Genomic DNA, 23889 nt, shown 5'->3' on the forward strand with positions numbered 1-23889 from the left:
TTGAACCCGGGACCCCGGTCACCCACACACGTGCCTAATGGAGGGTTAATGGAAAATAAATATAGAGGTGTTCAAAACACTGCCATTGGCTAGATATTAAAATGTGTAATTTGATGTTTGCAGCAGGAAACATGCATTATTTGTGTCAAATTATTTATTGCTACAACATTAAAGTAAAAACACTTATTAGAAGTTGGGACTTCTGTTACTTTAAAGAGGAAAAAGAGAGATTTTGTGCCATCTTTCTATTCCTCTTATCCATTTAGTTAATTTCTAAGAATCGTGGAACACAATGAAACTTCGGCTACAAAGTCAAGCATGGAATATAAATGGAGTATTTGTTGTAAACTAAAAGTGCTAAATACAGGATTCCTTTGTGATTGGGACAATAGAGCTAAATGATAGTGGAAGTAGAAATTACTGGCCATAAATGACAAATTTAGTGCCTGGACAAAAAACGTAATACACTAACCTTTGGTTTCACATATGTGTGGCAAGAGAGAGAAGTGCAAAGAGATTGGACAAAGGGACTGATAGTAAAAAGGAATGTAAAAACTAGAGGAATAACACTAATGTGCCAATCAACAAAGGTGTATGAGAAAATATTAGAGAAAAGAATAAGGGAAGTAACAGAGCTGAACATGAGAGAGGAACAGTATAGATTTAGAAGAGGCAGATCAACACTAGATCTGATATTCACCATAAGGCAAATACAGGAAAGGCACTATGAGTATGGAAATGATTTGATTATGGCATTCCTAGATATAGAAAAGGCATATGATAGCATGGACAGAACAAAGATTTGGTTGATTGATTGATTGAGTTGGTGTTTTAAGTCCACTTTATGCACAGTAAGGCTAATTGGGACTGGACCTACAGTTTAAAGTGGATTCCGAACCACTATGGGCATCCACCGGGAATCGAACCTAGGACCTTTTGATTACAAGGTGATGACACTACCACTGCGCCATCGGGGAGGCCCTAACAAAGATTTGGAAGGCTCTAAGAGAGAGAGGAGTTGAAGAAGACTAGAATAGAATAGAATACTAGTATTTTTATTTTCTAGTGAGCAAAGTTCAGCCCAGGGCTGCTCTACCACCTAACTCAGGACAAGGTATTACAAAGCAAGGTCCGTAGACTGCTAGTTTCCCCCACTCTTGAAGGTCTAGTCATAATTCACCTTCTTTTTTCCGAAAAATCTAAAATATCGAATTGGGAATTTTACTATCTGAATTTCAGGAATAGAGGTTTATATATAACCACTTTCCATTTTTCAGGTCACACTCAATGTGCTGCACTTTAAGTATCGCTTTTATCCCCTAGAGTTTCCTCCAAGTACCCATCTTATACGATGCTGGCTGGGTGCTGGAGCCGCTTGAACATGTGCAAAAATGGATTTTTTTGAATTTGAATTTAAAATTTTGGGTGCGTCAGCACTAAGACTATTTTGCACCCGTCACATTATACGGGGTCCAGCCCCTTATCGTTACACATAACTCTAGCGTTGCATAACTAAAATCATAAAATATTAAAATCTTCTGACTTTCGTCAAAAGCTGAGGCTGTAAAGGAGCACTCAGCACTAATAAAGACAAAACACAGGACAAAACAAACAAAATTATACTGGCCATGGGGCCAGTCGCCAGAGCCTCGTTAGTCTGCAGTGCAGGGTGTACTACGTGGAAGTGAGGTTGACTATTGGGTGCACTATGTGGAAGGAGCACCCCTTACACCCCTGAACATGTGCCAAAAACACCAGTTCTCCCACCGGGGATCGAACCCGAGTCTCCAGTATGGTAGTCAGATCACATACTCCATAAAAGAAAAAGTCCGCATTTGGCAACACCAACTTCACACGTCTTGCAAGAACACTGTTATCGTCACTAAGCTAGTGTAACTGGAATTATCACTGTAGGAACGGTGCCTATCTTTAGACTCTTCTTTGCTGTAATTCCTACTAATTCGGATTATAAATCACATTCGTAACACACTGGTATAAAAAGAAAAATAGCAACCTGAAATTTGTCTTTCAATAGCATTTGCTCGGAACTTCTCATCGGATGGAAATATGCGGTAAACAATATAGGAATTTTTAATTTTTGCAGCGCAGTGAGACATTATTTATTGTCACCCACACACTACAATATGAAACGCATAAAAAAATTACTGGAAATACATGAATATAAGCGCAAGGAAAGAACAGAGAAGCAAGTTTCCCTTGTTAAAACTAGCGGATACCAAACTTTCCCCAGCGATCTGTCATTACTATGATGTCACAGTTTTACAACCACCTCGGTTTGCTCAAAAGGGTCGTTATGAACAGACCTTCTAAAGCAGGGGGCAAACAAGTCAATGGACCTTGTTACGAAGTATGGTTACATGTGAGAAGTATTAAACAACATGGTTTAGAATAAATGACAGTAGTCGGAAGTAGTGTACTACTGTAGCTAGCTACCAAATTTGTAGCGGTAGCTGTGGCGGCGCTACATTTTGAAAATTATGGCTGTAGCAAAGCTACAAAATTTCTGTAGTTGTAGCGAAAATTTCAGCTACATTTCTTCCCTGGATTTTGAAGAAAATTTTGAATGTATCCACAACGTCAAATAAAAATTCGACAGTAACATAATCACAATTTATTTACCTTCTGAGGTCTGAATTATCCTGCGAGTTATGCAATTCATGGGAAATTGTTTAATTCTGCTGGAAATATTTGAGAAGCAAAAGTACACTAATTTATACAGGAATAAACTTCATACTCTCATGACTGCATAAATGTACTATTAGAATTGTATGTTAATTTTCTGTAATAAGTAGGGCTGAGCCGATACCGATACAACGTATTGGTATATTGGAACCACAAGCAAAAAAACCTGCACAGACCCACAACTCCTGTGAACCGTACCCCCATGAGGAGGGGAGGGGGAGAGTGGAGCATGCTTCCTTATGGCCCGAGCTGAACAGATCGATGGGAAGGTACACGAAGAATTTTAGCTGAAGGTTCTTTGTGGTCGCTCTATATCAGCCAATACCAGTGGTATTGGTTGAAAACTTTCCACCAATAGCAATGTTTTTGAATCATTAGAACCGCGGCAAGAGCACAAGATGTGCTGAACAAACTCTCACCTTCCTGGGAAGCAGTTAATTGACAAGATCAAAAAATTGGCATGTGAAAGCTGAGACCAAAAATGTAACTGCCTGGTAAAGGCTGTGTGGAAATGAAAGAAATCATTCATTTCCAATTCCTGCTCACAAACTCGTGGAGTAAGAAAGATAGACAGTTTTAAAACTGTCTGGGCTGTTTCCAGGCCAGAGGATTGCGAAGTTCTTGGGAAAGATTCTCTGTGGATTTTATTTATTTATTTAATTCAAGTGGGGAGGAAGGATTGTGATTCAACATTTTCTTCTTGTGGAAGTTTCTTATGTGACTGTTGGTATTGGCCGATATGGAAGCAACTTGTTTTTATTGCAAATGATAAGAGAATGATGAGCATAGCAAGTAGAGAGTAGGCCAGATGAGCATTATTTTAATAACTGTATTTACATATATTTTTACATCATTTTCTCGCTTTTCAGGTTAACCGAAATAACAAGAATAAACAAAATTGAAGAGAGACAATCCAGCGATTTCTTTGGTGTAACTCTAACACTTTAAAAAGTCTTGCAACATTTCAAAAATCTCTGTTTTGCATCCTCTGGGTCTACAGAGAAGGTCACAAAAAAATTACCAAATATCACAAGACATTTTAGTGTGTTTTTAATGCTACATGAGAATAATTTGGAAGGCATTACAGGAATGTGATGTATGACTCGGTAACTAGCCTTTGATATTTTAAACTCAAATTTTACAAGTATTGACATCAGTATTGATGAGTATCAGTGAGAGTATTGGTTAAAAGTGGTATCGACTCAGCACTAGTAATAAGTACAGTTTTATTTTATTCAAATTTAGGTTATAATCACCATTTTAACACCAAAATGTCACTTTATATACAGTACTTGATACTTTTATTATTCACAAATATGTGGCTCTAGTATTAACATATTGTACATTCAGGACTGGAGTTTTCTGTATGAGGTTAAGCTTTTTCCTCAATGTAAAATTGTAGGATACAATTTTGTAGAAAAACCTAGACACAGCTTGTAATTCAAGTATTCCCAATTGTAATTACCCATAAGGAATGGGACTGCAATTTGTGGATACCATAAACAAAACTAAGAGTTACAATTCTCAGGAACAAAACGGTCAATGGTTTTATAGCATAGCCTAAGAATATATTTTGTGTGTGTGTGAAAATTACTAGTCAGCAATTTTTTTCTCTCGTTAAAATGCAAATATTATTACTGATAATAGAATGAACACAGTCATTTATCTTCAGCATAGTATGCAACTTTGACCACTAGATGTGTCTCACTGAAAAGAGCTGCAAGCTACTAGTGCTGGGGTCAGTTGGTGTTGGTGCTTGAATTCTCTCCACAATGCCTTTGTCCACTGTTCCAGTAGTATATTGTAAAATGCACAAATATTACCAGGCAAATTGTCAATCACAAATTTAATTCACTTTTCTCTTGCATCATACATGTCTTCAGGAAGGAAAAAATGTTGACATTAATCCAGATGCTGTAATTACATTGTGGGCATTTTGTTTCAATGTGTAAAACACAGCGAGTGAACATCAAGCACCTAAAAAAATAACCCTATTTTTTTATTGACAGAATATGTACAATCCAATTGAAAACACTTTATCACTTTTCAACATAGTCTCTACCATGTTCAATGCAAGTGTGTCAGGGGTTTCACAAATGACCAGATTTTACGAGAAAAACATTCTTCTAACTGCATAACCATTCATGCACAAGATCTTTCACCTCATCATTAGTGCAGAACTGCATGCCATCTAATACCTCCTTCAGGAGGCCCAATTCATGATAATCACTCGGTACTAGGTACAATAAATATGCAGGATGTGGTATACAGTTCACACGAAGTTCCGTGGTTTTTTGTTCTGTTGCCTGAGCTGTATGCGGCCTTGCATTGCTCTTCTGCGAGAGCACAAGAGCTGAGCAAACCACAACATTTTGACCTGATTGCAGTTCTCAAGTGGTTCTCGGGCAGATCACAATATGCCTCACTCTTAACACTGCATTCTCTGTTCATATAATTTTCCAGGATTGGACCTTTACAGTTCAAGAAGAGTGTCAGTATTATTTTGCAGGCACACACAGCAGTACAGAATTTCTTTGGTTTCAGCAATGATGATTGCCTCCACTTCTTGCTGACATGGTTAGTCTCTGGTATTCATCACCAGACCATCGCCATGGGCAAACTGACTAGAGTACAATGAGGTAAGGGTGCACACTTAGTTTTTGATTCAGTATATCTGAGCTATCATCTTCTCAAAATTTATATGTAATAAGTCTCAAAGGTTCTTGTTTCAGTTTCATTAGGTCTCATATCAACATTTTGATTATGTATTCAAATATGTATTTTTTTACTGAATAGCAAAAAATTGCTTTCATCCCATTGGTGAGATTACAGTTCGCATGTGTTGATGCAAAAATTTGTTTGTGAATGTTTCATTGAAATTATTTGTAATGCTACTAACTTAAAATTGAGTAGAAATGTATATGGAATATCATATGGAAAACTGCTCCACCTCTTGTAATAATTTTATCAAATCAATTCACCTTAAGTGGAAAATACTACATATGCCACTACTCTTCACAAATTTGGCACATGATCCATTACATGTTATGGAAAATAAACTGATTTGACACCATAAGGAATATTACATTATAGAACAATTTTACTTTTAATTATGTATAAAATTGTTCTATTTTTTGAACAACTGTAACATATAAAACTGTCTTTACCTACATAATTGGACCATGCTTTTGCAATTCCTACTCTCTATGGCAGAGTGGTCAGCTCAGTGCTCTACGATGCAGGTGTCCCAGGTTGTTCTTTGTTGTCCCTTCGTCAATTTCATCATCGCTCATCCTCATCTTAACAATTAGCCAAAAGTAGCAGAAAAGCAAAGTCAACTAAACCAAATCAAATGAATCAATCCTGCACATGATCCTGTCTTCAGGGTCATGTAACACAAATTTCAATGATAGGATACACAAACAGAACAAGAGCAAATACTTATTTTCTTCTAAATTTACCAGATAGTTAATTCAGGTATGTTTAACAAGTTTTGCATTTCTTCATGCTTATGTTTCAATAAGGATCATTTACGAGGGGTGACCCAAACAAAAACAAAATTTTGTACCTAATAAAAAATTGTGAATTTATTATCAGGTGTTACAAATTTAATCTCCTTCAAAGTACTTCCCATTTGATGCAACGCACTGGTCTAAATGTGTTTTCAACTTTTCCAAAGAGTCCTGACACTCTTGCAAATGTCTTACTCTTTAATGTCTCCATCTTTTTATTTTCTTCACCTCTTCCACGTCCATAAAACTTTTTCCTTTGAACACTTATTTCATTAGAGAGAATAAAAAGAAGTTGCCCACAGTGAGATTGGGTGAATATGGTGGGTGTATAAGCTTGGTCATGCTGCTTTTGGTTAAAAAATGTTCCAGACTCAAGTCTTTGTGCCCTGGCATGTTGTCGTGGTGATGCCACCACTCCCCACTCTGCAATAAATCATGGAATTTTTATCTCACCATGTCATGCAAAAGTTTCAGAATTTGTATGTAAAACGCCTGGATAACATTTGACCATTTGGAACTAACTCTGAGTGAACAATGCCATTTGCATAAAAAAAAGTAATCAGCATTGTCTTGACATGTCACTCTGAGCAAGGTTAGTCTTCAAGTGACAATTCAATATCCCTGAAATGGGAAAACCACTCATAAACTTGCATGTTCCCCAGAACAGCTTTCTTGTAAGCTGTTTCACGCATTACAACTGTCTCCCATGCTGATTTCCCCAACACAAAGCAGAATTTCACAGCTGCACACTGTTCAAACTTTTCAGCCATCACAAAGATCGATAAACAAGCGAGAGGCACTTAACAAAAAAAAATTACTACATGGCACCACAACTTCACTCGACAACTCCTGTCAGCAGAGTGATGCGAGAGGCATCTAGCGGCAGAAACATATACTACAATGGGCCTGCCACCCAGAAAACGATTTCGGTTTTTTTTCGGTTCCTCCTTGTAAGAATTAAGACCTGACTAATTGTAGCAAAAGTTTAATGCCAAAAGCTGCTCAATTCTCTGCTAAATATTCTAAACATTATGCCCAACCTTGCAACAGTTTCTACTTTCTTGTGAATGGTCACTAGCATCACCCTACTTCTTGCCAGACTTCCATGAATTTTTTCTGAAGATGGGAGGGAAGGTGCTTGAAATACACATTTCATTGTTTAAATGTGACTTTCAGAAAATCCATGTATCTACTCATATGTAATAAGCAATTTTGAAAGCAATTAAATACCATATTTACACATGTATAATGCACTTGCATGAATAATGTGCACTCTGGTTTTTGATGGGGAAAAGCAACAAACAATTATAGCTCGTATATAATGCCAGAGTACAATTCAGGTTTAAAGAAATGGCTCTCTTAGTTGTAGGTCGTAAAACTGTTGCATGGTGAAGAAGAGCAAATGACATCATATTCATTGAGTCACCTGTAGATATGTGGACCAAGAGAAGAATACTGTCTTGTGTACATGATGATTCACCAACCCACGCCACCTCCCCCCTCTCCCTCCACTGTGTTTAGCATCTCAAAGCATTCACTTCTGTTGCCACCTTGTTTATTCTGTAGTAGAAGAAAGCAAGATCAAAATTATGCCCTTACGAAGTTAGTGTCTATTATTTCTCACCCGACAAATGCTACTGATACACATCCCGTGTGACAAGAGGTGAATGCTCGATTTCTGACAGAATGACGCCACTTTTCTCAGTGTCGCAAAACATTCCATAACAATTTTAAAAAATTATGAGAAATGTCTATTTCACTTTTGTAGTTTAATTTCAATTATTATTACTGAAGAAATCCAATCTGGTAATTTGTACTTGCACCTATTGCTATATACATGTTACATGCAATGAACATATGGTGTCATTGTTTGTTTGTTTGATTTGGTGTTTTAAGTCCACAGTAAGGCTAATCGGGACTGGACCTACAGTTTAAAGTGGGATCCGAACCACTATGTGCCTCCACCAGGTATCGAACCCGGGATGCATGGTTTCATGTTGGCTGAATTATTTGGCATAATTCGCCCACAGTTATTGGAGGCAAAAGTTTTGGAAAAAGTGTGCATTATACATGAGTAAATAGAGTATTCAAGGGGAGAAAATATGGTCACAATTAAAGTTGTTCTACTCAAGCTCTCTGGAGCTTGTTCAAAGTAATGGATTACGCTGAAACTTGGTATAGAAGCTATGGAGACAATGGTGAAGTGAATGCTGATGAGAAGAAAAGTAGTTCAAATTTTCACCACCAGATCAAAATGTGGCACTGAAATTTGGAGCACAGCGATCATCATCCAGGAAAACACTTCGTCTGTCTATTGATCACACTGCCTTGTGCTTCCAAAGGGTTGGTTATTCACATTGAAAGGGAGCATATTGAAATTTGAACTACTTTTTTTCCATCTATATTTCCTTCCCCATGGTCTCCACTGGCTCTATACCAAGTTTCAGTGCAATCCGTTGCTTCGAACATACTCCAGAAGGCTCTGACTATGGTAACTTTAATTGTGGCCATCCAGTATGTGGTATCAGGGTGGCCAACTCTAGGATCATGATAAAATTCATTCCCAGATTTCAAGGCAAACTTCCCAAAAAGTCACGGTTACAAGCAGATGTTTTCATTATTTCAACCTTACCTATTATCACACCCACATGCATACACACACAGACACGTTAACAATATGTTTTATATACTGGTAATGTGCTAATTGCTCACAATTGAATATCAACTAAAGGTTAAAAGATTAAAAATCAGTAACTTACTTGTGTGAGCATGAGATTTGTCGAACTACGTTTCGAAGGTTATACTACCTCCTTCTTCAGGTTGAGACGATGTTTTCAGACACCTGACATGGTGCCTCGTCGAGAAAGAGTTGGTTGAGGAAAGTGTATTTTCCTATACCTTTTGACCTAAATCCTCATATAACCTTTGAAACGTAGTTCGACAAATCTCATGCTCACACAAGTAAGTTACTGATTTTTAATCTTTTAACCTTTAGTTGTTAACAATATAAAGGTTCTGTGTGATTACAATGTGTCAAAAAATTCCAATTCAATTGAATTAAACAGTATCCTAATATTTAATTTAAGGTGTGGAGTTTACATTTGCCAATTCACATACTCAGACTCTAAATCCACTTACAAAAAAAGTCATATATGTTATGGAATATACTAATCTATGAAAAAATGTTAATTGTATAAGAATTTCAAACTGAAATTTACCTAATCAACCTCAAGATATCTTATCTTGCAATAATTTTCCATCTGTCAGATAGATTGTCTTGCAAAGAACAGCAACAAAGAGCAGCACCCTGTGGCAGAGTGGTTTACACATCAAGCTACGATGATAGGGGTCCCGGGTTCAAATCCCAGCCTGGGCATGGATGTTTGTGAGTGTCGATTCATCAATTTCATCATATCATCACTCATCCCCATCTTAGCAAATTAGCCAGAAGTGGCACAAAAAGCGAAGTAAAATGAAGCAAAACAGTAACAAAGTAAATGGATTGTTTCTGTTTAAGACAGAATTCGAAACAACCAAACAGATTGAATTCTGTTTTATTTTCCCACACCTTTCTCTTCATTCCTCGACAAAAATAAAAGCTAAACTATGAAAAAGTTGCCCCAGAGCATTTATAAATATGTATAAATTTAATGGGATTTGGAATAGTAAAAGCTTCAATAGTTCACGTCTATGGAGAAAAATTCATGCACAATTCCCGCACCAATAATTCACACAAAATTCAAGGAATTGCTGGTGAGTAGACACCCTGGGTTCTCATTTTCATTCATTTGAAAATACTTCATGCACTCACCTTTCTGTCCCTGAAGCTGGGCCTTCATCTTCAATTGTTACTTCACTCATTTTCACATCTTCAGGTTCTACTTTAACACTGTCCCTCTCAGTATTTTTTAATTCAACAGCACTGGAGTGTGCAATGTTATCACTTGTATCAAAATATTTACTATCCTCCTCTAAAAACTCGCTCGTCCCAGTATAAGAGTTCAAGTATATGTGAATGGTGCTGCCACTAACATCCTCTTGCTGTTCCGTTTTCACTTGTCCCTCCTCGGGCTCAGATTTAATGACTGACGATGATGATGCTGGCTCCAAATTGTTTTCTTCTTCATAAAGAAGAGGCTCGGGTACACTCTCCACTGAGCAACTCATGATGCCAGGCTCTACCTTTACTTGCGAGAACGAAGGTTGATCATCAGACTCCATATGCGTTGATGAGGGTGAGGCACTCAAAATCTGCAAAGACATTTTACACATGAACATCAGATTGTCATGCAATTGCAGAAAAATTAGAATATATCTACACAGTTGAGACTGCTTTATACGTAACTCAGTTCTGCATAAGTCTCTTTTAAATATACTGCTGGACCGAAAAAAAGAAACAAAAAAAAAACGGACAGCTTAATGTATATAGAACATCCTCAAAGTTTGTTTTCTGTTGAATATATTTCCAATAATTTAGTTACCCTTCAAATCAGAATTTATGCATTATCCAAAAAAATGCAAGTGTCTGGTTTTTTTGTCCAGCAGTGTTAAAAAACTTATTTGTACGTAACTACGGCTGAGCCGATACTGATGCCATTGTATCGGTATCAGCTGATACTAGTGGTATCGGTATCAGAAAGCATCAGTTGGAATTCATTTACCGATACCAGCCGATACTTTTCCTGCATATTGGTCTTTTACAGGTTCTGGAAAAGATGCTGCTCAGCACTTTCTGGAGTTTAATTAGTGTGGAAATTATTCAATATTCAAACTTCCTTTAAAAATTTGCAGCAATGTTGCATGAACACTAGATTTTGTGATAACATAACATGTATTTTCATATTCTGATGTAATTTTTTAATATTCTAAAGAAAATTGATGAATATAATTTGATAAGAACATTTTACGCACTATTACTGATTAATATTTTGAACAACTTTATAGATAGAAATTTTAAAGTGCCGGTATCGGTTCAAAGTAGTATGGACTCACCCCTATATGTAATTCGGTGTTGTACGTACTATTTTTCATAAAATACGAGTACAGTTTGTACGTAACCAAGTTACAACAATGTAACCAATTATACATTTCTTGTAATTACAAAAATACAAGGACACTTTGATATACAAAACAGGATAGGTGGGCATGGTGGCGATCGGTCTCGAGTTTTAGTGCAGCAGGATGGTGTCACAGAGAAGGCAAGGAGAGGCAGCATGAAATCAGAGGAGAAAGTGTAGTTCCGTTTCTAGGATCTTACAGATACAACGACGCATATATTAACAATAACAACTATTTATTACTGCCAAAACGGTAAGATACAAAATTGTACAAATTTCTATGACGTCTTCACCTCGAGACCACCATTCTACCCGGATATCCACAGACTCTTCAATCCCGCGTAAAGTGAGCATAGTTGCCAGTCCGCAACATTCCCCCCTTTGCGAACATTACGCGCTAACAATAGTATTTCTACTTTTACACGTACACTAGCTAATACTAAATTATTTTACATGTATATGCCCTTACATATTTTCTCCATTTTTGATTTAGTCACATTTTTAGTTAGTATATCAGCTTCTAGATTTTCTGAATTTACATGTTGAAGATACACATTCCCATTTGCTACATCCAGTTTTACAAAATTATATTTTCTATTTATATGTTTAGTTCTTGCCTTTACATTGTTACTTGAGATCCAATCAATTGCTGATTTACTATCAGTTTTAACAATCACTGGTCTATTTACAAAATTTCCAACATCTAATTCTGATATTAAACTTATGACCCATTTTATATCACACAAACCTTCACATAATGCAATCAATTCTGCCTCACAAGTAGACAAAGCAACCAAATTCTGTAATTTGCTTTTCCAGCTGATGACTGAGGTTCCAACCTTGACAAGATAGCCAGTACGAGATTTTGCTTCTACTGCTGTACTCCAACTTGCATCCGTGCATAATTCAAGTTTACCACCTTCACTTGAAAAATTTAATGCATAATTGCACGTACCTTTCAAATATCTATATACTCTTTTTACTGCTGCTAGATGTATTTCCCTTGGATCTTTACTATACCTTGACAATTGACTCACACAAAAAGCTATATCTGGTCTTGACCCTACAGATAAATACATAAGTGAGCCTAACATTTGTAAGTACTTTGTTTTATCAACTGGTTTTGACTCTTCAAAATTATGCAAATCTTAGTTCAAATCACCTGGTGTTTTCACTGGATTACAATCATGAAGTTCATACTTCTTTAATATTTTTGAAATATAACCCTTTTGTGACAACTGATAACCTTCTTCAGTTACAATTATATCCATACCTAAAAATGAACTTAAGCTATTATTCTCTTGAATTACAAAATATTTCTGAATTATTTGCATTATCTTATCTATGCTTTCATTATTTGGACCTACTACCAAAAAGTCATCAACATATACTCCTATGTACAAAATTTCTTGTCCTGTAAGTTTATAGATACAAGGATCACTTTCCAATCTTCTGAAACCTATTTTGGTGAGAACTTCGTTCAGTTTTTCATTCCAACAAAGACCTGATTGTGGTAACCCATACAAACTTCTTTGTAATTTACAAACTTTGTTTTTATGCCTATCTTCCATGAACCCTTCTGGTTGTTCCATGTATATTTCTTCCCTTAAATTACCATATAAATATGCAGTTTTGACATCATAGAGTTTTACTTTCATTTTGTAATGTGCTCCCACAGTTAACAATACACGTACTGATTCCATTCTTATTACTGGTGAAAACGAACTCTCATAATCAAGACCTTCTCTCTGTCCGCAACCAACTGCCACCAATCTTGCTTTTCTTTTGTATATTGTCCCATCCATGTTCTCCTTTGTACTAAATACCCATTTGCTTCTTACAACCTTCATGTTCTCCTCTCTGGGAACTAATGTCCAAACATTATGTGATTCCAATGCTTGCATCTCTTCGTTCATTGCAATCTTAAAATTTTCACTGTACGCTGAACTCATAGCTTCATCGAAGGTTTGTGGTACGATATCTTGTGCAAAAGTTGTTTGTTCTCTTGCTTTTATCCTCTCAGATCTTTTCACACCTAGACTTTTAAGTTGATCTTCATTTCTTTTCAAATTTTCTTTGTGTCTTGTTTTTAACACTTCGTTTGTTTCTCGTTTCTTCCGTCCACTTCTTTTGGCTCCACTGTCTTCTATGGTTAACTCATCTGTTTGTATTTCTTCTGGTAGATCTTCAGGTGTTAAGTCAAGAAATATGTCCGGTCCTCTTTCTTCTACCTTCGATTCATGCAAATGGACATTGCTGTTGTCATATTGCTTACTTTCCCTGTCTTCATCATGTTTATACTTCAAGTTGTTGAATTCTAGTTGCTCTTCCAAATTACAATTCATCAGTAAGCCTCCACAGTTTCTTTCATCGAACACAACGCTTCTAGCTTCATGTATTTGTTTTGTTTTGGGGTTGTACAGCCTGTATGCTTTCCTTTTTCTGGAATACCCAACAAATATTTCCTTTTCTCCCTTTGGTTGAAATTTGCTTCTACACTTCTTCGGAATGTATCTGTATGCCACACATCCATATACTTTCATATGTTTTACTGTAGGCTTCCTTCCCGTCCATCTTTCCATTGCAGTTTTTGAGACACCATCCTTGGTAGGGATACAATTTTTGATGTACGCTGCCGTTGCAACCGCTTCAGCCCAAAATTCTATGGGTAACCTTGCATCAATTAACATTGTTCTTCCCATATCTAGTAGTGACCTGTTTGCCCTCTCTGCAATGCCATTACTTTGTGGACTGTATGGAACAGTTAACTGGTGATCAATACCTTCTTTGTTAAACAACTCTTGAAATTTACTGTTAACAAACTCAGTACCATTGTCTGGCCTTACACTTTTTATACAATTGTTAGCTTCCTTTTCATATTGGCTTTTAAATTTTACAAAGTAATCAAAAGCTTCATCTTTAGTTTTGAGAAAGTATACAAACACCCTTCTACTGTAAGTATCTACAATAACATACATGTATTTAGCACCCCCCAATGACTCTTTTTCTACAGGTCCACATAAATCCATGTGTATCAAATCTAGTGGTTTCTCACATACATCATTGCTTTGTTTAAAAGGAAGTTGTACAATTTTTCCTTTTGTACATGCATCACACAATTCTAATTTTTCTGAAGTTTGCTTAAAATCTAAATCTCTTACCATATCACTGTCCTTCATTTTATATAAATATTTTTCATTCAAGTGACCTAATCTTCTGTGCCACATGTATTTTTCATTGTTTACATTAGTTTCCATACTTAAGCATGCATCCTTACAATGACTTACATCTGATCTTACATACGTTTGTAACGTGTACATACGATTCTTTTCCTGTGCTTCTGCCACTAACATGCCATTTTTATCAATTATCCTTGCACTACTTTTGGAAAACAACACTTCATTATCATGATTCACCAAACCTCTAACTGACAATAAATTCAAACGCAAATCAGGTACATATAATACATCATAAATACACACATCGTGAAGTTGGCCATCATTTGTGACTGTTGATACCTTAATGTCACCTTGCACTTTGGCCTCCATCGATTTTCCTTCCTCCGCAAGTTGCACTTCACTTTGCACTTCTCTTCTATTTATCAGCCAGTCTTCTTTATTTGTCATGTGAGATGTACAACCAGAATCTATACACCATACCTGCACTTCTCTTCTGTCTTCCTGCATGTCGTATACACTGTAAGCAGCTTCCATGTTGTCTTTGCATGTGAATCCCGTCTGTTTCATTTTTCCCTTCGGTGTTTTCGAAGATGTAGATGCAGAGGTAGACGTAGAAGGTCTCCTAGCTTGAGCTTTCCCACCTTCTTTATTGTGCCAACATTCTTTCGATAAATGTCCTACTTTTCCACACGTCCAGCATCTTCGCACAGCTTCTTTATTCTTCCAATACTTCTTATCCCGTGCCTTGTATGCCTGTTCGGATTTTTCATTGTAGTCCATTTTATGCAACCTAACCTCTTCTTCTTTTAAGGTATCTTGCACTTCTTCAATTGTCGCACCCCTTTGTGCTCGTAATACTGCTGCGACGTTTTCATACTTTTGATGAACACCCCGTACAATATGATACACTACTTCTCGTGTCGTAATTGGTTGACCCAATGCAGCACTTTTTGACATTATGTTTCGTGCTCTCAAAACATATTCGTCAACACTTTCCTTCTCACCCATTTTTATATTCTTCATTTCCACACCTATATCTATTATTTTGTCCTGTGTGTTTCCCGTGTGAATGCGTTTAAGTTCATCCCACACTGTTTTTGCACATGTCTCGTTAATGAACAGTCCAGCCTGGTCGGGCGATAAAGTAACAACTATGACACCAAAAGCTTCGTCATTTTTCTTTTCCCAAACAATTCTAGCTTTTTCTTCTGTTGGTTCATCATTCAATATTGCGTCCTTGTACAATCCCTTACTTCGCAGCACTGCACTTACCTTTAGTGCCCAGACATGATAGTTGCCATTGTTCAGTAATTCTATCTTACTCACGTCTGCCATTCTGCTAACCACGAGGCTGCTACCACTGTAGTTCCGTTTCTAGGATTTTGCAGATACGACGACGCATATATTAACAATAACAACTATTTATTACTGCCAAAACGGTAAGATACAAAATTGTACAAATTTCTATGACGTTTTCACCTCGAGACCGCCATTCTACCCGGATATCCACAGACTCTTCAATCCCGCGTAAAGTGAGCATAGTTGCCAGTCCGCAACAGAAAGATTTGCCGCAGTTGTTCAGAACATGAGATGCATTTTCTTTTGTACTTAATTATGAAATGAAAATGTGGTAAAAAGATACCGATAGATATCATTAAAAAAATTCCAAAATAATGAAAACAGAACAGTGGTTCCTTCAGTAAATATTTTCAGTTGCTACTGGTCAGATATGGAGAACAGAAAGAAAAAAAAGTTAACCAGAAAGTAAAATTTATATGGGAAGTGGATGCTAATCCACATAAAACTTCAGACTCAAACTTTTTGCTTCATTAATTTAAGAATTTAAGACAGAAATAACCTTTATTACTTATATCTTGTTCCTCAAAATAGATACAATTACAGTATTTTAATAATGATACGACATGGTATCTAAATCTGATTTAGGCCTTGAGCCAGGCAAGTTCTTGGTACCACTCAGGGGGGATGGGTTCTCATACGAGTTTTTGGTTAGGTTAGGATTTGGTTCAGGTTTGTCTAGAGAAGGAAAATGTGTGATAACATGTCATAACTCTTTGCCTTCGATATGTTATCACTCCATTCCCAAGACACTTTGATGTAAATGGAAAGTGTTCGATAAAATTTAATATTGTCACTTTTACTATTAGAAATAACAATTACAGTAATTCTGACATATATTAATAATTATGATGATAATAATTATGATTTAATAATTATACCAATAAAAATGTCAATATTTTAATAATTTCATTAACAAAATGGATGGGATTTAACACCACTACTTGATCCCGTTGGCTATTTGCGCATCATTAATGCCAAGTTACCTGAGTTAACAACTTAAGTGTGTTGCTGTGAGAATGACAGTAGCAGTCTGTTTACAGTGTAAGCATTCATGAAGGAATGTGTACGAATGGCACAATGTCTCGCCAGCGCGATTTATCTGAATCATTGGCGTGGAGAGCCATAGGAAAAACGCAAGCTGTGCAAATAGGCTCATGGTGTGTATTCCATGAACCTCACAGCACAGTACAGCCTGTAGAAATTTGGCTAAGGAACATCGTAATTTGGGTCAGACCAAATGGAGTAGAGTGCTGTTCTCCAGTGAGTCGTGGAACAGTCTACGGATCATTGAAGAGAAAGAGAGAAAAGAAGGGCTTATGCCTGACAATCGATGTGCCCTAAACTGGAGGAAATGTGAAACATGCAATAACTCTGCTTTTGTGCAAGAAACATTCCAAAATGGAGGTGGTTGACTGATGGTGTGGGTTGGAATCAGAATTATGGGACGTACGGACCTCCACATCATCCAAAGTGGCAGTCTGACAGCTCTTAGATATAGGGACAAGATCCTCAGACCTGTTGTCATGTCGTGCACACATGCAATTGTTGATCAATTTCTTTTCGCAGACAATAACACTCGTCCTCACAGAGTTCTGTTAGTACACAGCATGCCAAAGGACGAGGGAATGGAGCGTATGGAGTGATCAAAATGGCTACTGTACTTAAATCCAGCAGCTAGGCTGGAACCTCCCTAAACTCTTCTAGAACTGAAGATTGCCCTAAGTCCATGTCACACAGGTGTGCAGCGGTGTTGGCCATTTGAGGAGATCACACAACAAACTAGGGGCAACTTATTGCTGTGAACATGTCCGTTTCTGAGCTGTTCTGTTGCTACACACATTGCTCTATAGTGATGCACATCATGTGAAAAATGGGCTAAGTGAATATAGGGTCTTTCTCTTACTTGTACTAATGCATACTCTACTGTATCTGCTCTTCTAATGTTATTTCGGTTCCATAAACATCGGTTGTACGTGATTTTTATTCTATTCCTTTTTTGATCCCCTAATTGTTTTGCACAGTGTACTCTAAAATTGAGAGATTCGCGAATAATCCAACCATTAAGAAGATCCATGGTCCAATGGATATGACAGAAACCATCTCTAATATATCCAACAACAAGGCAGTAGGCAAGTCAATTATCCAACAAAGCACCATTTGGTCAAATTATTGTGACAGCACAGAATCAGAATCTTCAAATGGACCTTCTCTTAGAACCTTTATTGTGGTATTTAACAACTCCAGAGAGTCTGTTGTGAAGGATAAAACAAAGCTCCTTTAGCAACATACAGTACTTGCAGAAAAATGTTAATCCTGAAGAAATACCTGGAAATTCAGCTACGGTGACTGATGGTTCAGAGATTAAAAGAAGAGCAGCCAAACTTTGCTGAGGAGGTTATATCTTGTCCTTAAAGGAAATTGGAGTCCAAGAATCGACGTTGTAATGGTCGGATTGACCATTACTGGTTTTGTGTTATTATATTAATTAATTGCTGGCCAGCTACAAGGTGTAGGGTTAAGTAAAATGTTTCCATGAATGTACTTTTATGTTATTATTGCATGTACAGATAGGGGACACAATAATACGAACACCTGTGAAAAAGTATGCCACATTTCACACGGGCAGTACAGCAGCACCACCTGGCACTGAAGTCTGCCACCTAGTGGCTGTGAAGGGGAAGGTATTAGTTTGCCAACAGCAGTCATTGGTGGTGCATTCGTCTATCATACGCTCTCAACAGACACTGCAATGTCAGACCTGACAGAGTTCCAAAGAGGCATGATTGTTGGAGCACGTTCAGCTGGAGCCACGATGACTGAAACCTCAAAGCTTGTTGGGTGTGCAAGGATCACAGTATCAGCCGTTATGACAGCGTACACAACACAAGGTAAGATGGCGTCTTCAAAACACAACAGTGGACGAAAGACAAAGCTTGCTGCTCGGGATAGGAGGGTGTTGAAGCGTATAGTGGCCCGAAAGCACAAGCAATCGTTATCCGAGATAACATCTGAAATGAACAGGCATCTCCAGGACCCCATTTCAACCAAAACTGTCAAAAGGGAACTCCATGCTGCAAACATTCATGGCCGAGTGGCATTTCGTAAGCCATTGGTGACATCACGTAATGCTGTCAAGCGACGCCAATGGTGCAGAGCTCACAGAAGTTGGTCCCCACAGCAGTGGCAAGAAGTCATCTGGTCTGATGAATCAACATTCACGTTATTTCAGACCACGGGGCGCGTTTATGTGTGGAGAACGCCTCGAGATGCATTTCATCCTGACTGCCTCTTGCCGACTGTGAAGCATGGAGGTGGGTCCATTATGGTATGGGGCCCGATATCTTGGCATGGTGTGGGACCACTTGTTTTTCTGCATGGGAAGATCAATGCCAGTCACTATCGCAGCATTCTGGGGGATCATCTCCATCCTTTTGTCCAGACTTTATTTCCTGGGGACCGACCGCTTTTTCAAGACGACAAGGCTCCTATCCACACTGCTGGGTCTGTCCAAACATGGTTTGAAGAACATGACGATGAAGTAGGACATCTTGAATGGCCCCCACAGTCTCCTGACCTGAACATTATAGAACATTTGTGGGGATATTTGGAGTCCAAACTTCATGCTCGAAGTCCGCCTCCAGCCACACTTTCGAAATTGGAGACTGCTCTGGAGGAAGAATGGCTCCATATTCCCTTAAACATTGTGTGTGACCTCTATGCGTCCATCCCACGTCGCATACAAAGTGTACTTCAGTCACAGGGTGGTCCAACCCCCTATTAATAAAGATTTTCTCTACATTCACAGGTGTTCGTATTATTTTGTCCCCCATCTGTAAGTGTATGTACTTTATGAATTGTGATTTTTACTGGATATTAGATTCCCCTGTATTTTAGCTCACTGGTTGGGGGAGCTAGCTGTCTTTCAAAAAACTGTTGCGGTGGAAATTTCCAATGCTACGGGGGACACATCCACAGACGTTTACCCCAACTATAAAAAAGACCAGTTGGGACAATCCATGTCAAGTGGTCCAGGATATGAGAAAATCGTTGCTCGACAATTTTTAAAAAATCTATTTGTTTCTGTGCAGTTACTTTACCATGTTGTTAGTTGAAAAAAGTCATTATTTTAATTTTAGTGGCTGTAGGTTTCGAGTGGCAGCCATATTTGTTTTCAAAGATCAGCCATTTGGCAGTGTCGTAAGGGGTTACCAAATCTGAAATATCTCAGCCCCTAATTATCCTATCGATGTGGAACAAAAACCAAAATGATCAGCAAACTGTAAGCTACAAGACTGTGTATTAGCCTTTGTTATATATGAATTATGAAAGGGTGAAATTTACGTTTGAAAAAGTAGGTCATTGATGCTAAATGTCCCGATTTTAGCAGATAATATTTGCAAGAAGGGAAATGGTCAGGAAGTTGAGCTTTACTGGATAAAAAGCTCATTCACCAAGTTTCAACCATTAGTTATGCCCCCCTTTTTTTCTAGAAATGATTGAAAAGTGCACCTTTCACAAGTAGATATCTCTGGTGGGGAATCTGATAAAAATATATAATCCCTCCCAATAACAGTTCGGTATGAATATATTATGTACCAAAAATTAGGATTTTCAGATTTCATTATAAGTACCTTCAATATTAACACAAAGTTATACCTACAAATAAGCATATGCAGAAGTATGGAAAAATGAAAGTTCACTGTATATATACATCATAAATCAATTGACAGTGGACGAATAACTCACAAAGGGGTTTATCAAAGCATACAAGAAAAACTTATATGAGGTAAATAGAATAGATATACATGACAGCAGTAAGCAGGTTGCTCGTTCCAACATTCACAATCATGTTCAGACATGCATCTCATGGGAATTCACCACTGGAGCCTCGTTCAGATGCTTGCAGCTCAAGAGGAAGGTTGTGTTTCTGCAGTTCTGTGTATCGTTACATCCAGTTAGTGACAAAATGGAATGTTATGTAAGTAAATTAAGTGGTGAAGAATGTCATAAAGATGTGTATGGGCCAGTATCAAGAAGCATTAAGGCACTTGGTGACTTTAGTGAAGAAAATAGGAATCATCTGACATTGAGAACAAGCAGTGGCATTGGAAACATATGCAACTACCATCAAGTGAAGTTTTCTCGAAAGTATCATCATCTTTTTGGTCAATCGTGTTGCGACCCTCAAAAAATCCACAAAAAAGTCATAACTAAAGGACTTTCAGAAATTACAAGTGCACACCTACTAAAGAAAAAAATTATGTTGTAGATCTGATTCCTGGAAAATCATTATGTGCTACATGCTTCACAAGACTATTTGTTGTGAAGGAAATAACAAAAACAATTATGTCACCTCCAAACAGGTGACATAGTTGCGTGTATTTATGATGCAAACTGGCATATTGGAATTGTTGAAGAAGTCAGCATCGAAAATGATGACTTCAAAGTTAATTTTTACGAGCCACAAGGACCACGAACTTCATTCCAAATTTCAAGAGACGACAAGACATGGGTGCCTTTGAAGAACATTTTAAGGAAGCTTACACCCATTGAGCTTACAACTGCAACTGGTCGGTGTCACACTATCACTCCTCAGTTGCGTGATGAAATCACGCAACTTTTTTGTGGAAAACACTGTTTAAGTGGTAATAAGTAAGCCAGTGTTGTTCTTGTATGCTTTGATAAACCCCTTTGTGAGTTATTCGTCCACTGTCAATTGATTTATGATGTATATACAGTAAACTCTCATTTATCCATATTTCTGCATATGCTTATTTGTAGGTATAACTTTGTGTTAATATTAAAGGTGCTTATAATGAAATCTGAAAATCCTATTTTTTTATACATAATATATTCATACCGAACTGTTATGGGGAGAGATTGTATATTTTTATCAGGTCCCCCACCAGAGATATCTACCTGTGAAAGATGCACTTTTTAATCATTTCTAGAAAAAAAGGGGGGGGCATGTCTAAGTGTTGAAACTTGGGGTGAATGAGCACATCTATATCAGAGCTTTTTATCCAGTAAAGCTCAACTTCCTGACCATTTCTCTTCTTGCAAATATTATCTGCTAAAATCGGAACATTTAGCGTCAATAACCTACTTTTTCAAATGTAAATTTCACCCTTTCATAATTCATATATAACAATGGCTAATACACAGTCTTGTAGCTTACATTTTGCTGATCATTTTGGTTTTTGTTCCACATCAATAGGATAATCAGGGGCTGAGATATTTCAGATTCGGTAACCCTTTATGACACCACCAAATGGTGGATCTTTGAAAACAAATATGGCTGCCACTCGAAACTTACAGCCACTAAAATTAAAATAATGACTGTTTTCAACTAACAACATGGTAAAGTAACTGCACAGAAACAAATAGATTTTTTAAAAATTGTCGAACAAGGATTGGACCACTTGACATGGATTGTCCCAGTTGGGCTTTAGAAAAACAGGGTTTCCCCTTCTTTTGGACGACGAGGAACGTCTCTTTTTGAGTTTAGTCCACTTTTGGTGGCTAGACTGTTAGAAGAATGTAGCATTTGGTGTAAGCCAACCACTGTTTGCTGTCCCCAAGTCCCCTTTAGACCCCTCCAGGGAACGCTGCATTAAAGTAGCACTGACTGTGCAGGTGGAGGGGTTTGCATACCTTGTTGAGGATGAGAGCTATGCCAGTGGTAGATTTTTCTACCAGCAGGGTCACCCATGCTGGACAGGTCTGAGAAGAGAAGCCAGACTAAGACATTCTGCAACATCCCATCGTACCTATATATCCTATCCTAATATTCTTACCCTATTCTATTGGTCTGGTCAACGGTTCTAAAGGTGGAAGAAGATGGTGGTCATCTCAACGGCTGAGGAGGCGGAAGAACTAAAAGGAGTAAGACCTCTTAAAAAACCCTGGTCCATCTGCTCTGGATTGTAGCACCTTGTATGGGCCCCTTGCCAGAGTTACAGTGAAGACCTCAACCAGGGTTGGCCCAGGTGTGCCCAGCCCAGTTTTACCCACGGTTTTTTTTTTCAGAAAAACCCACTCAAAATGTTTTATTTTTTTTCAGAAAATGTTGTAAATTATTGCTTTAAATAATTGTGAGATTCTAGAATTGTCAACAGTTCGAGAAAACTTGTAAAGTAAAGCTTAGCCAAGCTTATAATACTCAAAATAATTAATGTGGTACACGTCACAGTGGTTTTTTTCAGGATATTTTTCTCAAATCATGCTAGAAATAGACTTTTTAACAAGAAATAATACGAAACAAAAAATTAAGGTAAAAAAGGTAAAGGTAAAGTGTTCCCCTGTGCATAGCACCACGCCATGAAGGCGTATAGGGGGTGTGGGGGTAACGCCTCACACTTTCTTGATCCGGTCGTGAGTGGGGGTGATGTGATCAGCATCACGCCCCTGACCGCCTTTACCCCCCAGGGTTTCCCCCAGGTACCCATGTTATTCGACGCTGGGTAGGCACCGGGGCCGCTTCCACCGTTAGAAAAGTTCCCGGATTTGAACCGGCCGGGGATCGAACCCGGGACCTTGAGCATGGTAGTCAGACGCGTTACCGACTGAGCCACCGCGGCCACACAAAAAATTAAGGGTCTGAAATATTTAGATAAAACATTGAATGAACGTAGCTTATAATTTTGAAATGTGGTAACACTTTAGATATCAGTCACTTCCGTATGTGAGCAAGCCACATAGTTTCACCTGTGACGATCAATTTTTACAATACATTTTTCCAAGTATAAAACATTACAAAGGAGAATTGAGTACATTTTATTGAAATGTCATGAAAGTATTCTCGCATTTTTCAATGTATTTGGCTGCTAATTCATGTTTTTTTCTATAATAACGTCCGTCCGATGCACGAAAGCTGTCGCTTGCATTTCCATCCATGTACTTGAACCGGATGTTGCGAGCATCTGATGATGTAATCCCCAGTAAGTGTTTTCAAACACACAGTTTTTTCACTATATTGTTTCCTCCTTCCCTTATTTGTTATTTTAGTATTTAATTACCGGGATCTAAGTATAGGGTGAAGAAAAGGGACAAGCAAGAGGTTGTGTAAATAGGCTCAGA

General features: G+C 37.7%; 1 protein-coding gene across 4 annotated transcripts in view; it reads right to left on the bottom strand.

Moving 5' to 3' along the window:
* The window catches only part of LOC146001738 (uncharacterized), an 85396-nt gene that overhangs the window by 39174 nt on the left and 22333 nt on the right, over window positions 1–23889 (bottom strand). For 3 of the 4 annotated variants that reach the window (XM_083139437.1, XM_083139438.1, XM_083139439.1), the window contains exon 2: window positions 10027–10466. In XM_083139437.1, the coding sequence (XP_082995563.1) occupies window positions 10027–10436 (410 nt within the window). In that variant the 5' untranslated portion in view covers window positions 10437–10466. Of the gene's footprint in view, window positions 1–6551; window positions 6639–10026; window positions 10467–23889 lie in introns of those variants that run through there. The other variant, XM_083139440.1, reaches the window with a different exon arrangement.

This window comes from Lepisma saccharinum, chromosome 17 (genome assembly GCF_977018435.1).
Source record: "Lepisma saccharinum chromosome 17, izLepSacc3.1, whole genome shotgun sequence".
Taxonomy (NCBI): Eukaryota; Metazoa; Arthropoda; class Insecta; order Zygentoma; family Lepismatidae; genus Lepisma; species Lepisma saccharinum.